General features: G+C 35.6%; 5 protein-coding genes across 8 annotated transcripts; 2 read left to right on the top strand and 3 right to left on the bottom strand.

Annotated features, from left to right (window-relative positions):
* Positions 1–925: 925 nt before the first annotated feature.
* LOC147546301 (uncharacterized) lies at positions 926–2185 on the bottom strand. Its single transcript, XM_086638045.1, has 2 exons — positions 1235–2185; positions 926–1136 (listed from the first exon to the last, which is right to left on the bottom strand). Exons 1-2 carry the CDS (start codon positions 2170–2172, stop codon positions 926–928), a joined length of 1149 nt encoding a protein of 382 aa, XP_086494171.1. The 5' UTR covers positions 2173–2185.
* A 658-nt stretch (positions 2186–2843) lies between these two features.
* On the bottom strand, positions 2844–7943 carry LOC147546302 (Transducin/WD40 repeat-like superfamily protein). Of its 2 annotated transcripts, XM_086638024.1 has the most exons (6): positions 6971–7943; positions 6055–6306; positions 5600–5743; positions 4814–5500; positions 4491–4731; positions 2844–3243 (listed from the first exon to the last, which is right to left on the bottom strand). In XM_086638024.1, exons 1-5 carry the CDS (start codon positions 7076–7078, stop codon positions 4492–4494), a joined length of 1431 nt encoding a protein of 476 aa, XP_086494150.1. In that variant the 5' UTR covers positions 7079–7943; the 3' UTR covers positions 2844–3243; position 4491. The 2 variants fall into 2 exon arrangements, with proteins under 2 accessions (XP_086494150.1, XP_086494151.1); XM_086638025.1 differs by lacking the exon at positions 2844–3243 and having other exon boundaries at positions 4380–4731.
* Positions 7944–10324: 2381 nt separating this feature from the next.
* LOC147546303 (PWWP domain-containing protein 5-like) lies at positions 10325–13907 on the top strand. 3 transcript variants are annotated; one of them, XM_086632249.1, is made up of 3 exons: positions 10440–10560; positions 10735–11286; positions 11386–13907. In XM_086632249.1, exons 1-3 carry the CDS (start codon positions 10455–10457, stop codon positions 13611–13613), a joined length of 2886 nt encoding a protein of 961 aa, XP_086488375.1. In that variant the 5' UTR covers positions 10440–10454; the 3' UTR covers positions 13614–13907. The 3 variants fall into 3 exon arrangements, with proteins under 3 accessions (XP_086488374.1, XP_086488375.1, XP_086488376.1); XM_086632248.1 differs by having other exon boundaries at positions 10325–10560; positions 10735–13907; XM_086632250.1 differs by lacking the exon at positions 10440–10560 and having other exon boundaries at positions 10578–11286.
* Positions 13908–17388: 3481 nt separating this feature from the next.
* On the bottom strand, positions 17389–18890 carry LOC147546304 (small ribosomal subunit protein uS12). Its single transcript, XM_086633456.1, has 4 exons — positions 18689–18890; positions 17977–18132; positions 17753–17879; positions 17389–17644 (listed from the first exon to the last, which is right to left on the bottom strand). The coding sequence occupies exons 1-4, from the start codon at positions 18691–18693 to the stop codon at positions 17504–17506; spliced, it is 429 nt and encodes a 142-aa protein (XP_086489582.1). The 5' UTR covers positions 18694–18890; the 3' UTR covers positions 17389–17503.
* Positions 18891–21034: 2144 nt separating this feature from the next.
* On the top strand, positions 21035–21752 carry LOC147546305 (uncharacterized). Its single transcript, XM_086638563.1, has 2 exons — positions 21035–21176; positions 21361–21752. Exons 1-2 carry the CDS (start codon positions 21070–21072, stop codon positions 21584–21586), a joined length of 333 nt encoding a protein of 110 aa, XP_086494689.1. The 5' UTR covers positions 21035–21069; the 3' UTR covers positions 21587–21752.
* The last annotated feature ends 801 nt before the right edge of the window (positions 21753–22553 follow it).

Raw genomic sequence — 22553 nt, forward strand, 5'->3', positions numbered from 1 at the left:
GCAAGAAGTCTGTGTGTTCTATGTTGGATGAAATACTAAAAGTAAATAGCTGTTTAGAAATGTTTAAACAGCTAAGAAGTTTGGGTATTTCTTTGGAGGGGAACCTAAACAAATATCTTCCATTAATCAGAAATTTAAATTCTCTCTTTGAAAGCATAGAAGGGTTCTATCAGGTCGCTAGCTCCGCCAATGTTGCCGTCTAACTGGGTTTTATATGTTCTTTCGGGTTTTGTTTTTGCTTTTAGTATGTAAGAGTTTAGATGTCTATCGTTTCTGTTTTTTGCTAGTTGGTTCTATATGTAGTACCAATCGAGATGTTTGATGAACGTAGTTTTTGGATTTAGAAGAGAATTTGACTACAAAAATGATATCTCTTGTATGATCGATTGTTGTAAATTGAATCAGTAGAAGTTGAAGGCCCCCTGCGATGCCTAGGGAAGCACCTAGGAGGAGTTGCATTTGACCTTCTCACCAAGACTGGGCCCTAAGAGAATCACCTAGCTAGCTAAGGGTGACTTCACATATTCATATTTTAACAGCTTGTTACATGGGATCTAAACCCTAAAACTCTAAACCCCAAACGCTGAAGATGACAATGTCAAAGGTGTCGGAGAAAAGATGGAAACAATACGTCGACTAGCCAATTTTAAGAATGAAATTAGTACGATTTTAAACAACTAAACTTCACCGGCACCGCATGTATATAATAAGGAGGGGAATTTTATTGCTGATTGACAATCTTATACTTGACAATCACTACTACTGTGCTACAAACAAAAACAAACTACCAATACATCCAAAAAGAAATCACAAATGACTCCCACTCGAACGATTAATGTAGTTCGAAAAAACAACAACAACAACAAATGATAACGACTCGACCGACTAACCCCCCCTGCACCACCATTCCTTAACAACACTTGTCCTATCCCGATGACTGGCCATCGGTAGCTTTGTCGACGAAGATTCTTGTCCATACATGTTTCCCATTGATGACATACTTAGCCCTATCTTTACCACCTAAGATAGCAGCAACAACGGCAGCAGATCGAAATATGACACGAGCAAACAATGGCTGTCGCTTCTCCGTCACTTCTTGCATTTGGATATCTTCGATACAGTTATCTCCATGTAAACTGCATTTCAACAATTAATATATATAGTTAGACAAAAGGATACCTCTCTATATATATATATAGATAAAGATAGATAGATTGAGAGAGAATATACATACTTGTTAAAGAAGGCTCTCAATTCTCTAAGGGTAATTGGGTAACCCCTAGAAAATGTGAAAAACATAGTCCTATCCTCAGGAGGAACTTCTTCAAACTCAACCCTTTCTCCACCATTATTGTCTCTTGGAGCACCAAAAGGTTCTGCCATGGGATTCAAAGATGATGCTAATTCGAGTTTTTTCGTCACCACTATAGGGTAATCTCTTGTCTGTTGAGGAATCAAAGCTACTTCATTACTAGTACTAGCAATACTAGTAGTAGTAGTAGTGCTCATTCCATTTCCACCCATATCTAATCTTCCCTGCAACAATGGATGCTGAGACGACACACTTCGATGATTACCCGACCCGAAAAACGAACTACCAATTGTCACTTCTTTAGTTCCTAATCTAGGTGTCCATATTGTTTCTTGAATCACAGGTAATCGATGAAATTGAAGAATTAATCCATTAACATCCTCACTTTCTTTCTCTTCTCTTAACATTGTTTGTTCAACAATATCATCAAAAATTCTATAACAAAGATTCTTCACAACCAAATAAATTCGGCGTAAAACCTTAACTTTTTCAGTATGAGTAATTAGTATGTCTTTTATTTCATTACAAGTTAAATCTTGAGTAATGGTTACACTAAGAATAACAAAATTAGATGATGAAAGATGAGAAGGACATAATAGGGTATTCAAACACCTTAATGCTTCATTATATATCAGACACAACATTTCATCTGCTAATGGTAAGATATCCGCAATTAGTTGCGGGTGCCCGAAATCTTCGAGCCAAAACCAAAATGAAATCACTTGCATAGATTGGATAAAATCCTTTTGTAAATTAGTCACTAACCTCGAAAACAGTTTCCTATCGATATGGTGAAACGTTCGAAGCTCCTCGGTCGAGACCAATGGCAATGGTGGTGAAGAAGAAATGACCATATCCATTGTCGAAAATCGGAAGAAGATGATAATGGAAGATTGAAGCTTGGGGTGGTGGGAGAAATTGGGGGTGTGGGTTGGTCTTATATATACAATTCTAGAGAGAGAAATATAGAAGAAGAAGGGATGGATGCAATTGGAATGTGACTTTTGGTGCTAATAAGGCAAAATGAGAATTCTAGATACCGTTTGGATGGGAAGATAATAATAACAACATTTTTGGCGGGAAATTAAATTTCTTTTTTGATTTAGTTTATTTTCTTTTAATTTCTTTACATATATGTTGATTTTGCTAGTTGAATATTAATTTAGATGAATTAACACCACTAATTTTTTAGGTGAAATGATGTGTACAAAATAAATAATATCAAAGAGGTAATAAGGATGATTTCTTGGATTAATTTCTCTCCTAATTTACCCTAATAAGATTTGATTATTTTATTTATAGGTTGCAAATATAAGTAAAGTTAATTATCATGGTAATTATGAGTTTATTATGTGAATTTCTCTCATAAAAAATTTTCTAATAATAATATGTTTTTACCATTTTTTTTTTGGGTCAAGTTAATTCTAACTAAATTTCTTATCTTGAGGTAGAAGCAAACTCTATGTCATTAATAGATAATAACCTTATAAGATTTTCTTTATTTTATTTTTTCTCCCTCTTCATTTTATAGTTTTGTTAATTGTACACAAAAAGAAATTTCTTTATTGATATGAAGGAAGCAGATCATGATAGTTATCGCTATTTTCCATGTTTGTGACACTAGATACAAGCCCAATGGTCACGGGCTTTTGTTCTAATTGAAAGCTCCGCGAGCCCACCAAGTTTGGTTCCCACTGGAAGTGTGCTCCACGAGTCCAGCCCATTTTGTTCATATAGAAAGCTCCAGGAGCCCTCCTGAAAGGCCTCGACGTTTAATTAGAAAGCTTTGAGTTCCAACTGATAGCCAAGGCTCCAGGGGATAGCTCTCCCAACTATGTTGGACTATCAAAATTTGCATGGTGATGAGAGTAAAGATGCAACAAATACTTATCAAAGCAGCAGCAGTCACTTCAATGCTTCCCTGCTTTTGCCTGAAACAAACAATCGAGAATCAATCACTTTCACTTTCGACAAATACGGAAAATTATAATGTATCCTTAATCTAATTAATCATCACATGCAAGCACTATCAAAGAAGGGATGGTTCTGACCAGCATTTAGTCGGCGACAAATTTATGAACAAAAATAAGTTTTAATGGAAGTGAAATCAGAAAATTATGAAGCCATGATTCAACATCAAACTCAGTTGATCAAGCAGAGCTTCACAGTCATGAAAGCAACATACATTATTATTCATTAAATACGCTTCATGTACGATAAGTAGTCGTTTCAATTATCACGAAAAATCATTTTTGTTATAAATATCAGCTATAATCAGGTACTCACTACAGTTGAGAAAACTTGTATACCAGCTACATACTTAATCTGATTACAGCATGAATGGAGCTAGCAAAGAAGCGATGAATCTCGTCAGCATTTAGTCGGAGAAAAATTCATGAACAATAAGGGGTTTTGACGAAAGCGAAATCAGTAAGTTATTATTATCTACGAAAGCAATATATTGATCAAGCATAGGTTCACGGTACGGGGTTTTGACGAAAGCGAAATCAGAAAGTTATTGTCATCCATGAAAGCAAGATATTGATCAAGCATAGCTTCACAGGAAGGGGTTTTGGCGAAAGCAAAATCAGAAAGTTGTTATTATCCATGAAAGCAAGATATAAATCAAGTGTAGCTTAACAGTACATTCGAAAACAAGATATCTTTATTTCTAATCATTATCGTTCATTAAATACGTTACTACGTAAGATAAATAATCGTTACGGGAATCACGAAAATCATTTCTGTCATACAATCTATAATGAAAGTACGTACGTCCCATGTACGATTTTCGGTCGTTTTAGGAATCATGAGAATCAATTTTGTCATATAGTCTAATATTCGTCTATTCTAGCTAATTAGGCCAGTTTCTTGAAGAATATAACAGTTTTAAGTATCGATGCCAACTGATCAGATAAAAATACTAGGGTCCAAAGTATTAAAGGTATGAGTACGAAGAACTATTTTAATGACATTCATGAGTATGTATATGAGGAGAGAGAGAGAGAGAGAGAGAGAGAGAGAGAGAGAGAGAGAGAGAGAGAGAGAGAGAGAGAGAATCACACACTAAGGATGCATTGTGCCACAGCACATATATATTGTTTAAAAACCTCTTAATCAAAAGCTTTATGAAATGAGCTTTAAGTCAAACTACACAGAAAGCAAACAATAAGCTTACATTAGCTAATGTTGCAGTCCCTGATATTTGCAGTTAACTCTTCGTCAGAAGATGTATCACCATCTGAGAATCTGAAAACATAATCATCTTCATCGTCACTCTCGAATTCAGTAGCCATTCTCACCAAATCGGTGTAAGCCGTAGGTTGTCTTCTCTGCAACCTCAACACACGCATGATAACATCAGGGCTGAAAGTTACTCGTAAACGGTCTTCTCTTGCCTTCTTATTAGCCTCCATTATCTGTTAGAAAAGAACTATTAACATTAGGAGTGTTGAATCACACCATATTTGAGAGATTTTATGAGACTGTATAATGTCTTACCTCTTTCACATTTTCAGGGAGTGGAAGAGAATTAGTAGCCATGGGAGCCCATATCTTTATATTTTCGTCAATTCCACTTGTGGCAAGAATTGGCAAAAATGGATGAGGCTCAATACAATTTACTACACTCGTATCACCAACCATCACACGCAATAGTTCACCGTTCTTCTTCCAGATGAATATATGACCACAGTCTGACCCACTTACTACATAATCCCCATTGTGCCCAAAGAAACTGACTCCTTTAACAGTTTGGAAATTCTGATGGCCCGAGTATAATTGTGGTTCGGCAAGCTTTTGCAAGTCCTCAGACGAGAGTAACCATGGGTTTGGACCCAAACTCATATCCTTCTGAAAAAGGTAGATAAGCTCGTCGTTATAGGAAACAAGTAGCTCGCTGCTGTGAGAATATGCCAATGCTGTGATATGAACATCTTCTGATCCAATTAGATGTCGAGGACAGAAGAGTGTTACAGGATTGTCTAAATAACTTGAGGCTTGCTGTTGGCAGTTTCGGATGTCATAAAGACGGGCATAACCATCGTGTCCTCCAATGGCGGTATAGTTCGGATTTCTGGGGTCGATCACAATTGCATTTAAACGTACGACGCCATTATGCTGCTTATTGTCTCGGAATGACGACGAGCAGCAAAAAAGCTTGGTAGAAGAGTTACTTCGAAGATCAAACTAGGAAACAATCATATATGGGTCACGACGCTTTGAATATTAAATAACCAAGGGAACAATTAGAGAAATAAATATAAAACGTAGATTTGTTAAACTTACATGTTGTATGCAACCATCCTCGCCAGCACTATAAAATATGTGAGGACTACCTGGTTCCATGGCAAGGCTATGGACTCTACCTTCATGCTCCCCAAGCTTTGTGGTTTCAACCTTGCCATTTTCTAAGACCTGGCCAAGCCTGACCTGTTGGATATCAAAGTTTCCAGTCATGGATATTCTAGAATGAAGAAACATATAGAAGGTCTGATAACAATCGACGAGATAAATGAAGAATAGAAGAGGCCGATCAATGATATCTAATTAAGGCATATAAACAAAATGAATAGTTATTGATCGTGAGGAAATTGGGAAGCACTAAACCATTCAAGACGATTACTAAATAAAGAGGTGGTTGCTTAACAGAGGCATGAAGAGACCGTTAATAAACAAAAAAAGCATTCAAAATTAAGATCGAATTGGAAAGTTAAGCAAAAGAAGTAATGTACAAAACCCACTTGGCCATCAGCAGCAGAAGTAACTATTGACCGATCATCACTAAACGACATAATTTTTGCTTGAAATATGTTTTCAGAATGCCCAGATGGGTATGAAAATCTTTTGCTTTTGGTAGCCCAGTCCCAGCCGATAACATCGGTGTCATCGGAGCCAGACACCAGGAAATCCCCAGTTGAGTTGAAATGAACGGTATTCACACAACCGTCATGACGTTCAAGCTTCCCATATAGGTCCACTTGCTTTACAATAACCTGATTCGAAAACGACAATTTAAGAAGGCAAATCAGTCATCTTATTAGTAACTCAGAGAAATTGATTAAACCCATTACTTTTACTCAGCTAATTGATATCGAAACAAACATTTACTTCAATCTACTCATTTTCCAAACTACCCATTTCCCAATTTACAAGTATATATAGGATCAAAACTTCCAATGTGGATTAAGAAACATACTGGTCTTCTTGGGTTTCAATCTTCACACATAGAACTAATGATCTGTTTTTGTGGATTAAGAAATACTTAATTCCTTAAAACCCTAAATTGACATATAAACATAAACACAGCCAAACAAAACCATTTGACAAATTCTAAAATGAGTCAATCTCTTTTTTTCTATAATCTTCCAAGAACTCCATTAATAAAGAATCAATCAGATATAACTTTCTCTTCTCTCCTCACAATCAAAAACAAAGTAAACCCTTCTGAATTCAAATATACCATACAATTAAAAAAACGGATTGGGTTTTAGCTTTAAAACTCAAAAGGCAGGGAATTTCAGATTAAACAATGAACTATACAGTTTAGTTAGAAACCCTAAATTAAATTACATTAATGGATATGGGTTTAGGGTTAGAACCAAGGAATTCAAATAAATTGACGAAGTAAAAGAAAGTTGAGAAATCAAAAGTATAAACCTCAGAAGAACCGATTCGATGAGCATAGCTTCTGGGGAGACAAGAACCCACTTCTCTGCGAAGAATTTCAGTAAACCCACCTCTTTGATTTCCAAAACGAGACTTCATTTTTGAAAAATTTGAGTTCTTGATGATTTTTACGAAGTTTCTTAGGTGGTTTGCTCAAAGTAGAGAGAGAGAGAGAATCAGTTGAAATATAGAGAGAGAGTGTGTGTACTACGCCTGTAATAAACGTGACACTTGGCACTTGGCAGTGAAGGAAAAGGGAAACAAGTGATTCAGTGTATCACTTTCTATGAGACAATTTATGGCACATCTGATCTAACGGCTCACAGCGGTTGAGAAATGGATGATTGATGAATGAGTTTTACCTAACATGTGCTTCTCTTGACTAGTCAAAGTTCAAACTTCTTTTTCTTTTTTTAATAAATGAGAGAAGGAATACATTTCAACAAATTACAGTAAATGGTTTTAATGATTTAGACTCCTTTAAGTAAAACATGGATTTACTAAAGTAAATAACAAAGTAAAACTTACAAAAGTAAAGACAACATGAAGGAAAAGGAAGTAGAAGATTGCAAAAACAAAAGATCTTAAAGATCACAAATAAAAGATCTTAAAGATCATAAATAAAAGATCTTAAAGATCACATAGGAGACCCTAAAGATCGTGAAGTATAATATTTAATTATATCTAATCAGGATGGACCAAGTAGAGACGAATTATGGTTTCAACAAGGGCACCCCCAAATTTCTCGGAGACAAATTATTATACTTGATTTCGGATATGAAGGTTGAATTATTTCATAGCTTTATCTCTTGTTGTTTATGTATAATCTTTCCTCCTCCATTCATATTTTCTTCTTATCAACAAGATACAAAAACCCAGATCGATGAGGAAGAGAAGTAAATTTGGATATGGAAAATACCTTCTACTTTCCTCTATTTCTTTCTTATTTTCTTGAAAATCTCTCAAATCTAGAACAGAAAATCGAATCTCTACTTCTAAAAAGATAAAAAAAAACCCTCCTCCGGAATAATTGGAGATCTAGGAAGGTTCCCTCTCTTGTAATATCCATTCCAATACTTCAAATCTTGGAGTCATAGACTCCTTGCCTTGTACGATGTATGTCTCATAACACATGACAATTCACAAATTTTTTCAATTCTTAACATGTTAAAGTTCGATTTCCCTTGCACAAATTATATAGATTTCTAACTTAAAGTGAAGAAAAGAATTTATGTTTTATTACATGCCTAGAAACTTACATGGTAGAGAAACTCTTTCTTAATTAGGGGTTCACGTTCATTTATAAAAAATCGGACGATTATAATTTGACGAGCACATTTTAGCAGTACCAAATTATGCAATTTTACTTACTTTTAGCAAGCAGAACATTCGTTTACCAATAATTAAAAGAGGAAGGTTTAAATACGCATGTTAAAATTCTTCCCAACACTGATCGACGTTCTTCAATCAACGTACTACGTTTCTCATGCCTGTCTAATACATTCTGACAATCCAAAAAGAAGAGAGATTCAAATGCACATGTTAAAATTCTTCCTAACATTGATAGACATTCTTCAATCGTTTCAACGCACATAATAATGTTTGGCTTGTACACTTCTCATGCATATCTGGTACATTTCTAACACTATAATACGTGATTGACTCCATATCTATAGTTTTTTTAAGTAAACTTTGAATTGATTTATTTAAGCAAAGTTTACATGGAGAAACAAAGGTTACATCAGCTAAGCATTCAAAATTAAAATGTAAAATCCACAAACGACTCTTAGCTGACTCCTTCAAGTGCAGGGGAACTTCACTAGGAAATATAGCACAATAGCACCATAGATAGACAAGATTTGAACCCTCTACATGCGTCCTGCTCTGACGTAATGTACTCAGAAGAACCAACCAATTTCAGTCTTCGAGGGAACAAGTCAATCCGAATTTGTTTTAAAGACATGGACAAACATAACCTCACCAAGATAGGATGAAAAAGGAAACTAAAACCTTCGTTGAAAGTTGTGAATTTCCAAGAAGCGGAACCAAAAGGCTCCAGAGTTACCCCCAAACTTCTCTCGAAAGAGAAATTATATCAGACCATTTTCAAAAAGAAAAAAGATTCATACCTATAATATACGGCTGCCAACCCAATCCGAATTCGAAACCCAACTAACCAACTGAGTCAGGAAATTTAAGCAGTAAAACGGTCAATGGTGAAAGGAAAGGTAAGAAACCCGTGTTCTCTAAAAAACAAGTACAGATTGAAGGTCATTCGAATTATAGCATGAGAGACGGAGGATATTCCATAATTGGTTTGGGAGTTAAATCAAAGTCATTTACCCAAGTCAGGAAGCTTACCAAGTATAAATAAATCCAAACCCATTTGAGTAATCCAGGATCGAACAGCTGACCCAAGAAGTAACAATGACAAGCCCAACTACAGAAAGTAGATTTGGGCAGCAACAACTCACGAGACCAACTAAAAATACCAACCCATCAACTCGACTCAGAGGCAAACACTTGCTATCTCCCAAAATAGCAGCTTCTAAGTGGCACGTACCTTACCTTCTTTAGTCGACCTTTTTTTGTACCTGTCGTCGAAATTGGTAAGTTCGACGATCATCAACAAGTGACAGTGTAACACGTACCTTATCTTTTACAGTCGACCGTTGTTTTAAAGACTTACGTCATGTATTTGGGTAGATGGTTCTCATGAGTTGTTTGTGTTTTTTTCGTATACTCTTATAGTTATAATGTTTATCTACAAGTATACGAAGAAATCACAAACAAATCATGAGAACCATCCACCCAGATACATGAATGTAAGCATTTAATAAGTGAAGGGCCCATGCGAATACCTTTCAAGGTAAGAACTTAAGAAAAAGTCGTTTCTTACCTTTTTTTTGAACAATCACATTTTACGTCAAACATGTTTCGATCGAAGAATTATATGATAACCATGATTAGGGGGTTCTTTGCTGCGGATCAGTGTAAGCAACTCATTCAGCTACTACAAACTTGTATGATGTCTATTGTACCAAGTGATCTTGTAATTTTGAGATCATTATTTTTTGACAATTCAAGAGTCATCACATTAAATTACACGATGAATACATAATGAATAATTACATGAATTGAATAAGACTATCAAATACATTTTAAGTCTTCTCATCAAAAAAAAAAAAATACATTTTAAGTCTTAAATGCCATATTCCTAAGAGGATGAATTGAATAAGCTCCATAATTACTTCTTGCGGAATATATGACTTTTGGGATTTCAGATCAGATACACACCCTAATGCTCAAACCATTGTTGGCTGAGGGCTCAAACCATTGTTGGCTGAGGGCTCAAACCATTGTTGGGGTCGAATACGTTGGGATGGGATACGAGTCAAGTAAATTGTGTCTATTTGACATGAGTTCCCGCGCAACCCGAAACGTGGCCTCAAAAGGGCCTTGAAACGTTCTTCACATGCTCGCTCGGGCTTTAACGGGCCCAACCATACTTCCTTCCTTCTTTTTCATTTCCCTCTCTCTTCTCGCTCTTCATTCTCTCTCTCTCTCTCTGACAAAATCAGGTACGCGCTCTGCAGAATTTAAACACTTTTTATGTAGAATCTTTGAAGATTAGGGTTAGGGTTTCTTTTCTATGTTGATGCTTCATTAGGGTTTTGTAAAACAACCTAGTGGTATCTCTGTTTTATAATTTTGAAGGTTTTGTTTTTTTGTATAAATGGCTACAAATACTTCAGACGACCTTGACTTGAACACCGATGTTGTTTCCATGAATGAACACAAAGAAATTTCTATGGTTACCGAATCTTCATTTAGTGTTAGTGCTTCTGTTTCTGGAACCCTAGCCGAGACTGGTAACGACGAGCTTAGGGTTCGTACCGGTCAGGAAAATTTATTAGAACAAGGAGTTAAGGGTTCTGAACAAAGTTCAAAAGAGAAATTGAATGAAGGAGATGAATCAAACGTTGTCAATGTCTCTGTAAATGAACGAGACGGTGTGGAAAGAGAAATTTCTGTAGAAGGGAAAATCACAGAGATGAAAAACGATGAAGGTTTGAATACTAAGGAGAAACCGTTGGTGAATGATGATGATGATATTCATGAAAAACCCATTTCCCTGGAGGAAAATTCGAGTGAGCAGGCTCCTCTTGTTGCTCGAAACCCTAACGAGGTTGCAGATATGGATGCAGATCTTTCTGTTTATACAAATGAAGGTGTTGCCGAAGTAGATGAACTGGTCTTCGATAAGGTAAAGGGGGATGAAAAAATGGCTTCTTATCCTGCTGAAGGTAACTTTCATAACAATGGAGTTCCTGTCACATTAGATTCAAACCCAGTTGTCAATGTCGTTAACGAATTTGTTGAGCCATTGCTTGATATGGATGCAGATCTTTCTGCTGTTCATACTGGTGAAGGTGTTGTAGAAGTAGATGAACTGGTCTTAGATAAGGTAATTGGGGATGAAAAAATGGTTTCTTATCCTGCTGAAAGTAACTTTTATAACAATGGAGTTCCTGTCGCATTAGATTCAAACCCAGTTGTTAATGTCGTTAATGAATTTGTTGAGCCATTGCTTGATAAAGCCCCAGAATATGTTCAAGAAACTGCTGAGATTGTTACTTCCGTGGAAACTAACAATCAAACTACTGAAGGAGAAACCGAAAGTAAAGAAGCTGATGAGAAGCAAAAAGGGAACCAAACTATAGGATCTGATTTTTATGAAGTTGCTGTTTCTCAATGTTATGGTCCTAGTTTTGGACCTTTTGGTAATTTGGTTGTGGATTTAGGTAGAAGTCCTAATAAACTTGGAGAAGAAGTTATCAAGTCACTAGATAAGCCGCATAGCGAGAAAGCTAGGGTTGAAGAGATTGGAGGTGATTTTTTTGTTTCTGATTTGGTGTGGGGCAAAGTTAAGAGCCACCCTTGGTGGCCAGGACAGATATTTGATCCTGTTGATTCATCCAAGTTAGCAAAAAAGAATCATAAAAAGGACAGACATAGATATTTGGTTGCATATTTTGGGGACCAATCGTTTGCTTGGAACGTTGCATCATCTTTGAAACCATTTGAAGCTCATTTCTCGCAGATGGAGAAGCAATCCAATTTGGAAGATTTCCATTGGGCGATCGACTCTGCCTTGGACGAGATCTCTAGACGTATACAGTTAGGTCTGGCTTGCTCCTGCACAGCAAGTGAGGCCTACGAAGAGATAAAGACCCAGATAGTACAGAATGCTGGTATTCGGGCAGAGTCAAGTAGAAGAATTGGTGTGGATAAAAAATATAATGCCACCACTTTTGAACCGCCTAAACTTCTTGATTGTATTCAAGCTTTGGCACTGAATCCACATGGTGGAGTGGGTAATAGATTGGAATTTGTGGTAGCTAAGGCTCAGTTAGTGGCTTTCAATCGTTCAAAGGGTTACCCGCAACTGCCTGAATTCTTGTCGTACGGTGGGTTATTGGTGAATGAAGGTGAGAATCCGACTCTCATATTAGAGAAGGAAGAGGAAAGGTTCTCTGGGAAAAGAAAGCTGACAAGTAAAGACATGGTGTATAGCAAACGTTATAAGGTTTCAGCGGATGATCATTCGGATCTTATAATGAAAGAAAGAAGCTTATCTGAGTTGATGGGTGGGGAGAGTGGTTCTAGTGACGGCAAGCACAATTCGTTTGGGTCTTTTTCTGATGATTCGATGGGGAGAACTCACGAACGTATGGTTTCCCGATCAAGAACTAATGATTCCAAGGTTGGAGATGGTATCCGAAGGCCAAAGACTGCAAATCCGAAAGAATATTCTTCTCCAGACGAGATGCTATCTCAACTTCACTTGGCTGCGCGAGATTCAATGAAAGGGTATAGTTTTCTTACCACCATTGTTGGGTTCTTCACTGATTTTAGGAATTTGATTAGCCTGGAATCTTCCGATTCCGGGAAGAAGAAGAGGAAGGCACCTCAAATGAAAACTAATGGTAGTAAAGCTGGTGCTAGAGGTAGAAAATCAGCCAATTCTAAGCCTAAATCTACCAACTCTGAGACATTTGATCACCAGTATATGACTGATTCTTACTGGACAGACATGATTGTCACTGACAGTTCAGAAGAACAAGCATCTCCCAAGAAACAAAAGAGAAAAAGAAAGTTTAAGCATGATACCCCAAAGAAGGATGATAACACAGTTGACCTTGAAGAAAATCTTCAACTGAAACCTACCATAATTACCGAGGAGTACCGACCAGAAATCCCTTTCCAGTTAGACTCTACAGTTTCATGTGAAGAGCAAAATCCCGACAGCAATACAAATTCAGTGACAGAAGAACCAGTCGACCGTTCGAAGGAGAATTCTGCAGATGATATCTCCCCAACTGCACTTATCTTGAACTTCACAGACGCCAATGCTATTCCTTCTGAAATGGATTTAAACAAGATATTCACTCGATTCGGGCCTTTGAAGGAGTCAGAGACGGAAGTATTACGGAAGACAAGCCGTGCCAAAGTAGTTTTTCAAAGACGAAGTGATGCAGAAATCGCTTTCAGTAGTGCTGGGAAATTCAGCATTTTCGGACCAGCACTTGCCAGTTACCAGCTAAAGGTAGTTACCATTAACACCATCTAAAGCTTCTTCATTGCCAGCAACAGAATAGGGAGAGATGCAAAAGTTTTTGTCTTGATGGGTGATTTTGACAGAGTAGGAATTGATATCAAAGATTAGGTGACTTAAGTAGATTATTAGGGTATGTCTGTAGATTCTCTATAACTATACTACTCCTATGTTTTATATTTGAATCAAGATACTTGACTTATCATCATGTTTATGTTTTATGAAGTGGGTATGTATGTGTAAGGGAGTTAAACTGATGTTTACATATTCTGACCTAGATGATTTTTGTGAAGAATTTTTGAAGTTTAATCTTGATGTTCTTTATGGTTCTTTATCTTTTACTGTTATGTTTTGAATGTATCGTGTCTCTAAGTCCGATGAGTGCCTCAACCCAAGCATGAGTTTGAAACTTGTTAGCCATGGGCGAAGTTGCTATGCTAGTTGCTCTTGGTGCATTTATCTTTTGTTTCCACTAGTCTTGATGTGACATACAATGAATGTATGTCATGTTGGATTAAACATTTCTCTCTCAAAAGAATAATTTCTGTTTGAATTCATTGGGTCTAAAAATGTTTAATCTACTTCATTTTTAACAAAGATAAAAAGAAGAGAACTAAAATCAGGGAAACTTTATACCCTTATCGTTTCTACTCGCCACACTCACAGTTATTTCCACTTACCAGTTAACCCAATTTTATCTTTGTACACTCGCATTAAACACGCACAATTGACCAAAATGACCAAATTTTGGTCATCATCTTCACCACCTCCGACGACCAAAACCACCATATTTCTCTCTTCATCTCTTTGTTCATCAACTTTACTTTTCAAAAGCACAAGTAAAAAAGTATTCTTAAATTCTTCATAAAAACAATTCTCCGCATCTTTATCTTTTTATCTCCATCATCACCTAGTACTCTCTCTTTCTCTTTATTTATCTATGACAACTTCCATTAACGAAGATCTTCAAATAAATTAAAATTAACAAAGAACAAGAAGGAAATTAAAAAACAAACAAATACATTTCATCTAATCAGAGGATTTGTAAGATGGGGTTAGAGCGAAAGAAATCCTTCAACTTCTTAGAAATCATAGTTTGTTCTTCATAGTTTCCATGTCAACTTCAAGTTAGGGGCATCCCGACCCTATTCCTACAATCACCAGTGAACCTCCCCAAACTGATTTAAACATTTTCGGTCGGAGTGCTTGTGAATTTCTTTTTTTTTTTGAGATAAAAGCTAATAACATAGATAACCATCCATACGGATGAGAGTTACACGAGTACAACACAATTATAAAAGAACCAAATGTCAAAGTGTTAAAACAGAGGGGTTTAAAACTGATGTTGCCAATTCATGAGGAGCGTAATTGGCCTCCCTGTAGCAATGAGTAATGTTCACCTCCCTTTGATTTAACTCGACACGCAGCTTGGTGAGATCATGTATAAGGCGCCACGGGCATGAATTTGCACCGTTGGATATTAGGTTAACTATTGTTAGGGAGTCTCCTTCTAAATCAAATGTATATATTTCCATTCTCTCCGCCAGTCGAAGCCCTAATTCGAAACTTTTTAGTTCACTGTGCAAAGCTGAAATCGGATGGAAAACCGCCGTCATCGAATCCACCACCTCTCCTCTCCAATTCTTAGCTACTGCCGCCGCACCTGCTCTACTAATGGTGTATGCTCCATGCCTCCATCCACATTAATCTTGATCCTCCCAAAGTTTGGAGGTTTCCAAGCTTTCTCCTGCAAAACATTCGAAAAAGAGGGGAAAATAGCAATCGAAGGAATACGACGAAGGTCGAGAGAAATATTACTCCAAATTCGATCCAGATTAGTATCTGACTGTTGAAAATGAGATTCATTTCGATATTTCCACCAGTGCCACAAGAGATAAGTGTATTTATACCAATGTTCAGATGTTGTTTCCCCTTGATTTAGTAATTGTTTCAAATTATCTATATAATCATCTGTTAGATCTATGAGCTTGTTGTCTTGCGAAGAGCATATAAATGATTTGAATGTGGGACACATACCAAATAGATGTTTTGCTGTTTCAATTTCTCCCTCTTGACACATCTTGCAAATCTGGCTAACATTGCATATTCTGATCCCAATATTTTCTAAAGTGGCTACCCCGTCATGAAGTATTCTCCAAATAAAATTTTGTATTTTCGGATCCATATGCGTCTTCTTCCAAAATTTTGACCAAGGAAAATCATTTAACTCTGTAGGTAGATTAGGTCTTGATTTTATGGAAGAATAATACGACTTTGAAGAGAATTTACCTTGTTCTGTTTTCTTCCATATCAACTTGTCTTTCTGGTATGAAATTGGGATAGTAATGTTCATAATAGCTATGATGGAATCGGTAGTAAAATATTGTTGGAGTAAAGATATTTTCCATGAATTTGTCTGATGATCTATCAAATCCGCGACCCAAATAATATTCTGTGGTAAATCCAGAATTAATGTTGGAATGTGATCTGTGATTTCAGGTATCCATTTATCTTTCATTATCCTTGTGTCCGTTCCATCTCCTATCATCCATATTGTATTGTTGTTCATAGTCTCTCTGACTTGCAGTAGTGATCTCCAAAATGGAGAAGCAGGTAAATTCTTGTCTACAGTCTAGAAATCTCCATGTTTTAAGTATTTTGAGCTTAGAAGCTTAACCCAAATTGCCTGTTTATTTGTTAAGAACCTCCATGCCATTTTTGCTATCAACGATTCATTGACTTCATTGAGAGAACGAATACCTAACCCACCATTCTAATTCACAAGCACTCCCATTTTATCAATTGGGAGTGCTTGTGAATTAGAATCGGTCGAAATGCTTGACATTCTTAATGGCGCGGGCAACTTTTTCAGGTTTTGGGAGTTAATCTGAGGAAAATTTTGTAACAATAATTTCGCAAATCTTCATCTTTACCTCAATAAAAATAAGAAAAAATGAGTGAAAAACCCAAAAATCTAGACCCTAATAAGAAAAAAACCCACTAAAAAATAATAATGTCAAAAAAACCCATTTTTTGAACATTTTTCAAAATGTTCACAATATATGTAATTATGTTGTTAACAAGACAACATATTTTTTTCATAATTCCATTTTTACCCTTATATGTTGACAACATATATCATTGTGTTGTTATAAAATGTTGACAATATCTATAATAATGTCCCGACTTATTATAAAATGTTGGCGTCATATATAATGTTCTTAACAACATATATAATGTATTAGTCAAAATATTATTTGTTCGTTAACGGATATGTTAAATACAAAGGATAATATGCATAACATTTTAATTTTTGTAAAGGACAAATAAATAAATGCTTTAGTCTTTATATTTATGTCGAAGGCAAAACAAAAAATGCCGAAACCATTTATTTTTTCACAAGACAAATCGAAAAATGTTGTAGCCAAAATGTTTGTATTAGTTGTCTATGTAAAATGTAAAAGAAAAAAATGCGAAATATTTTGGCAAAACAATGTCTAAGCAAGAACGAATTTGTTCAAAAATTTACAAATTGTTGAGACAAACTAAGATTTGTTCAGAAATTTACAAAATTGTCGAGAGCAAACCTAAGATTGTTCAGAAATGTTCAAAATTGTTTTTGACGTTGATTTGGGCGGAAAATTTCATTTTGGAGGGTAAAATTGTATTTTTACCTACTGGGTTTTTTCCTCATTATTATTTAGTATTGGGCCTGATTCGCTTTAACTTCCCCATTTTGGGCCTTATAATTACCGGCCCTAAAAATAATTATAGCAGCTCCAACATAAACTTAGTTCAAAAAATTCATTTTTAACGATAAGCTTGAAAACATCTTCCAACAACACTACAAAAAAGATTAAGGCAAATTCATGGATGGTAAATCTCAGCACTAACTTAGATTGTACTTAAGACCTAGGCTTCTCCTTCTTCTCCTTGAAGAGGGCCAAAAGAGACACTCCTGATACCTTCACAACCTTGAACCTAACTCCGGGAATATCTCCAACAGCATGTCCTTTCCGTCCGAATCCAGCGATCAAAACCTCATCCTGCGAAACCCACACGAAACAAGGTTCTTAGATCAAATCCTTTTCAAAATCAACATTGTTTTTAGAAGAGGTTAGAACTTAAGCATTCGTTTACTTAAACAGACTTACATTTTCTTCAATGTAATTTAAGCAACCATCATTGGGGACGAAGGCAGCAATCTTCTTTCCATTCTTAATTAATTGAACACGAGCACATTTACGGATAGCAGAGTTAGGTTGCTTAGCTTCAATTCCTCTGTTGAAGCATTACGCCAATTGTTTCAATGTTTAGATTCAAACGTTTCAAACAATTAACCAAAAGATAAGAAGAAATGAATTCGACATAAACTTACATCTTCTCAAGAACAATGCCCTTGGCATGGGAAGAACCAGCAAATGGCTTCTTCCATTCATTTCCAAGGTGAGATTTTTTGTATGACTTGTCAGCCCATCGTTGTCTTCTACGATGGGATTTGAGCTTCCGACCAGCTCCCATTCCTCGTGTCTTACTGCATCGTAATCATCACTAAGATTATAAACTTACTCACTTTAAATTATGGGTATAGTAGTATTAAAGCTATATATAGCTAAAATGCTCGGATTCAGAAAACGGAAAAAGCTGGAACAAGATATATTGATAACCCTCGATATCACAGAGAATGTCAGAGTAGATTTCTGATCTTCTTTGAGGTACTGCAAACTGTATAATGCCCTAATTTCATTCCTTGCTAGTAATCAAGGCAGCCTATTGTTGGGATTTCAGTTTAATGTTTATTCAGCAGCCATGCTTACTGGTTCTTGATTTTCATCAGAAACCAGAATCAACTCTAAATAACCCCTTTTGATGAAATTTGAACTGTTTAGTTTCAATATGAACTTCAAGGTGTTTTTTTTTTTTGTGGGCAAAATTAAGATTCTAATAAATCTATAATCACCAATGTGAAATCCATTAGTATTTTATAAAAGTAAGGAATTTTTCTTCTTCTAATTCTTATTCTTCGTTTTAATTACGAGCTTATTGAACAAAGATTAAATGAAATTAGTAGAGAAAGGAAAGAATCATACCCCATGATTACTGCAAGTAGAGGTTCGCGGCAACAACTTGAACGGCGATTAGAGGAGAAAGAAAGAAATGATCCAAACAAACTGAAACCCTAAAATGCAGGATTTCTTCGTCTTCAGATTTTGAAATACTAGTATAATTTAGGGTTTGTTGCTCGGCCTTATTCCTCTAGGCTTATGTCCAACATCAAGCCCATAATTTTTCTCCTGTTTATTTTTTTTAGAAGTTTTATAGGCACCTCTTTCATGTTGGAACAATTTATCTATAGGCACCACTATCACCGACCACCACCACCATTCTTCGTCTTCTCCTTCTTCATCAACATCTTCATATTTTCCTTCACCGACCACCAATCACCCTAGCGATGATGGTGGTTGTAGTGCTTGGTGAAGATGAAGATAGTGGTGATGGTGCTTGGTGAAGGAGTTAATAAAGATAATGGTGGCACCAGTGCCGGTCCTGACTTTTTGGTGGCTCGAAGCGAGATATGAAACGTGTGGCCCCTATACTATACGGAAATCATAGTTATAGGAGAAAAAAAATAAAAAGTACTTACATATTTTTATCAGAAAAAAAGTGGCCCGAAACTAATAATTCTTGTCGAACCTTTTTGTACCAAAAAGTCTCTTAAATATTGATCAATGGCGTCCTAATGTCCCGGATCAAAGATATTATTAGGTTCGTGTTCCTAACTTATAAGACCCTCATTTGTATTGTCATTTAAGAGATGAGTTGTTTTATCTCTCTCAATATTATCTACACTATCCCATTCATATTGTCGTTTGTGGTACCGTCTTCCGCACTTTCATCGTTTGTGTCGCTACTGTGTCTAATAAATCTATCGAGAGCACCGATTCGAGATTGAACTAGTTCTTCTTGTCTTCTCTTCTTTTTTATCTTTTCAGGCCCGCATACATCCTTTCGAACTTTGTTAGGAGGCATAACTAAATCTCCAACTATCTCTAAAAATCAATTAAAAAAAAAATCTAATCACACGATAATTGCAAGAATAATAAGAAATAGTCAATATGTGAATCGATTAGAAAAGTTAGCTAGGTTTTGGGAAAAAAAATTGTAACACTATTGATTTAGAAATCTAAGAGATTAAAACTAAGAGATACCATATTAGAGAAATTTAATAATACTAATGATGAAGAAATCTATGATAATAATAAAATCAATAATAGATTTATAGTTTTATAGATTAGTTAGATGATTAGAGAAAGAGAAATGGTTAAACAACCTTATTATACAATAATAGAATGGTAAAATCAATAATGGGTTAGCTATTTAGTTAGAGGAGGGGAGTAAAATTACCTTGATGATTTAGTACAAAACTCCAAAATTCAAATTAGTGGTGGCATGGTTTTATGTGGTTGCCTTGTTATTGTATTAAATTTGAACAATAAATTCCAAGGTGATGACTTGTGGATTGGGGTGGGGGTGGAGTGGAGTCACTTGACTGGTGAAACTTGAAGTGGACGGTGGTGAGTTGTTTCAATTTAGGGATTTTGTTAATATCAGAGAAATTAGAAGAGATGGAAAAAGGTTTGGAGTTTGGGCAGTCCAGGGATAAGGGTTTAATTGTTCAAAATTATAGAAGATGTGGGTTGGAGTTTGTTTTAAACAGGTGGGCTGGATTTCTGTTTTAAAATGTGGCCCATTAATTGTGCTTAAACATTTTTGGGGGTCCTCAAACTGGGGAGCTTTTATAATTTTTTAGTGAAATGTGACCCCTTTTATATGTGGCCCAAAGCGAGGCTTTGCCTGCTTTGGGCTCAGGGCCGGCCCTGGATGGTGGTGGCAGTTGATGCAGGTGGCGGTGGTGGGTGAAGGACCAAAGGTGGTGAATGACATAGTTTGAGTTGAAATTGATGATATAAAAAGGGTAATATCGTCATGGTCCTATGTGTCATTGGCACACAAACCACTTAACCGAAGTCTAACAGAAAACACACAATTGGGGGTGTAAACTAGTTACACTTTAAAATAGGGATGAAAACTAAACATAAGTAAATAGTTAGGGACTATGTAAAAATAAGCCATTTAGAAAAAAGGAGAAAAGTTGTTGAAGCTTTTATCAAATGGATTTCTTTTTTTCTTTCTATCAAAAAAAATAAAAATGAAAGATTTCTTTTTCTTATAGAAAAGACTGGAGAGGGGGGGGGGGGGGGGGGGGGCAAACTATATCTCTTAGATTCTATATTAGTACCTTTGGGAAAAACTATATCAAACAAAAATTCTTTTACAAGATTTTCCTAACACGTGTCACAAAATAATACTTTAAAAAGTTCGACCTTAACTTTACTAAGCCTTATAAATACTCTCTTTGTTTAGGTTTTCTCCTCATCGAGGCGATCTCTAACTGTGCATTTCTGTTGTAATGGCGTTCCGAAGGCGAGATGACATTGACGACTGTACGTTGCTCCTTACGTTCGCTCGACCCAACAGATGCCCTGCTAAAGCACAAATTGAAGCTTACTTTGACAAGTAAGTAACTTTACTGCAATAAAACAATATCTTTTGATTTAAAATTATACTATACTCAACTTACGTGATCAAAATTAATATGTTTATTGCAACCGCTAATAGTACTTGTAGCAAACTCAAATCAAGACTAAGTTTACAATTCTTGTTTACTCGTAAGAGGATAATATTTTTTGTTATAATGCAGTACTGTCGGAGTTGATGTGGTCGAAGCAATTCATGTAGGAGAGCCACCAATCTTTGCTCGTGTGATTCTTCGCACTCTTGAAAAGGTTGACGAAATCATGCAAGGTGAAGAAAAAGTGGTGGTTGATATCAATGGCGTGCGTACTTTTGTAAGGCGATATGTTATCAATTCAGCACAGGCAGCACCAGCGGCACGAGCAGCACCACCGGCCTGGCTGGGGCTTTAAGAGAATTTAGAATATGGGACAGCTTGTTACTTATGAATTAAGTCAAATAATATGGGCATAGTTTGATGTGGTGGTTAATTAAGGATATGTATGTTCTTATTTTCAACCTATTAAATATTAATGAAGAAAAAAAGTTCTGAAAAAGAGAGAGTAATTAGTAGCAAAATTACTAAATTATTGGTAGTTTCATTAACCTATTTTTTTTTTGGTTAGATAAAATTGACAAAGTTGATTTTTCCGAGCCCTTTTGCTTACGGATAACATCAATATCTCAAAATAATCTTAGAACCAACATTTAACATAGTTTTGGTTCTTTCGGGTTAACCTTCATATGTTAGTTAAAAAAAAAAAATTAAGCGACAAAAAGTGAGAATAAAATTTTCCTAGAGAGTTCAAACTCTTGATCATTTTCATAAAAGAGCAAAGATCTATAGTTTGAGTTTTTTCCAAGTTTTTCTTCATATCTCCTTAAAATTTTAATTTCGGAAGGAAGAAGAATTATAGGAAAATTGTCCCTTATATAATCATAACATAGGAATTCAAGATTGTAAGAGGTTATTTGGAAATTCTTCTAGCCTTTCCAATAACACAATTTCCTTTTCATTGTTTTTTTTTTGAAAGGTTTTTTGTTTATGGATTTCCTTTTCATTGTTGAGAAATACCATTATAAAACTTCTTATTTTAAAGTTATTGTTTTCCTTTCAACAAAAAAAGTTATTGGTTTACTATAACATAAATATTTCTTATACATGATAAAACATAAATATTTTCTATGTTGAAATAAGAAAGGTTGAAAATTATAATATTAATGATAGGATTTGAAATCTTCATTTGTTAAAATAGAAAACATTTCAAAGCCCATGGTAAAATGATTCTCTAAATATATTGACAATAATTAGGGATTCTAGAAGGTGAGTTAATAACTTTCTATTATAAAAGATATTTTGGTGAATAAAATCTTCATTTG

This window comes from Eschscholzia californica, unplaced genomic scaffold (assembly GCF_041429995.1).
Source record: "Eschscholzia californica isolate CP2 unplaced genomic scaffold, dmEscCali1.0.p SCAF_4, whole genome shotgun sequence".
Lineage (NCBI taxonomy): Eukaryota > Viridiplantae > Streptophyta > Magnoliopsida > Ranunculales > Papaveraceae > Eschscholzia > Eschscholzia californica.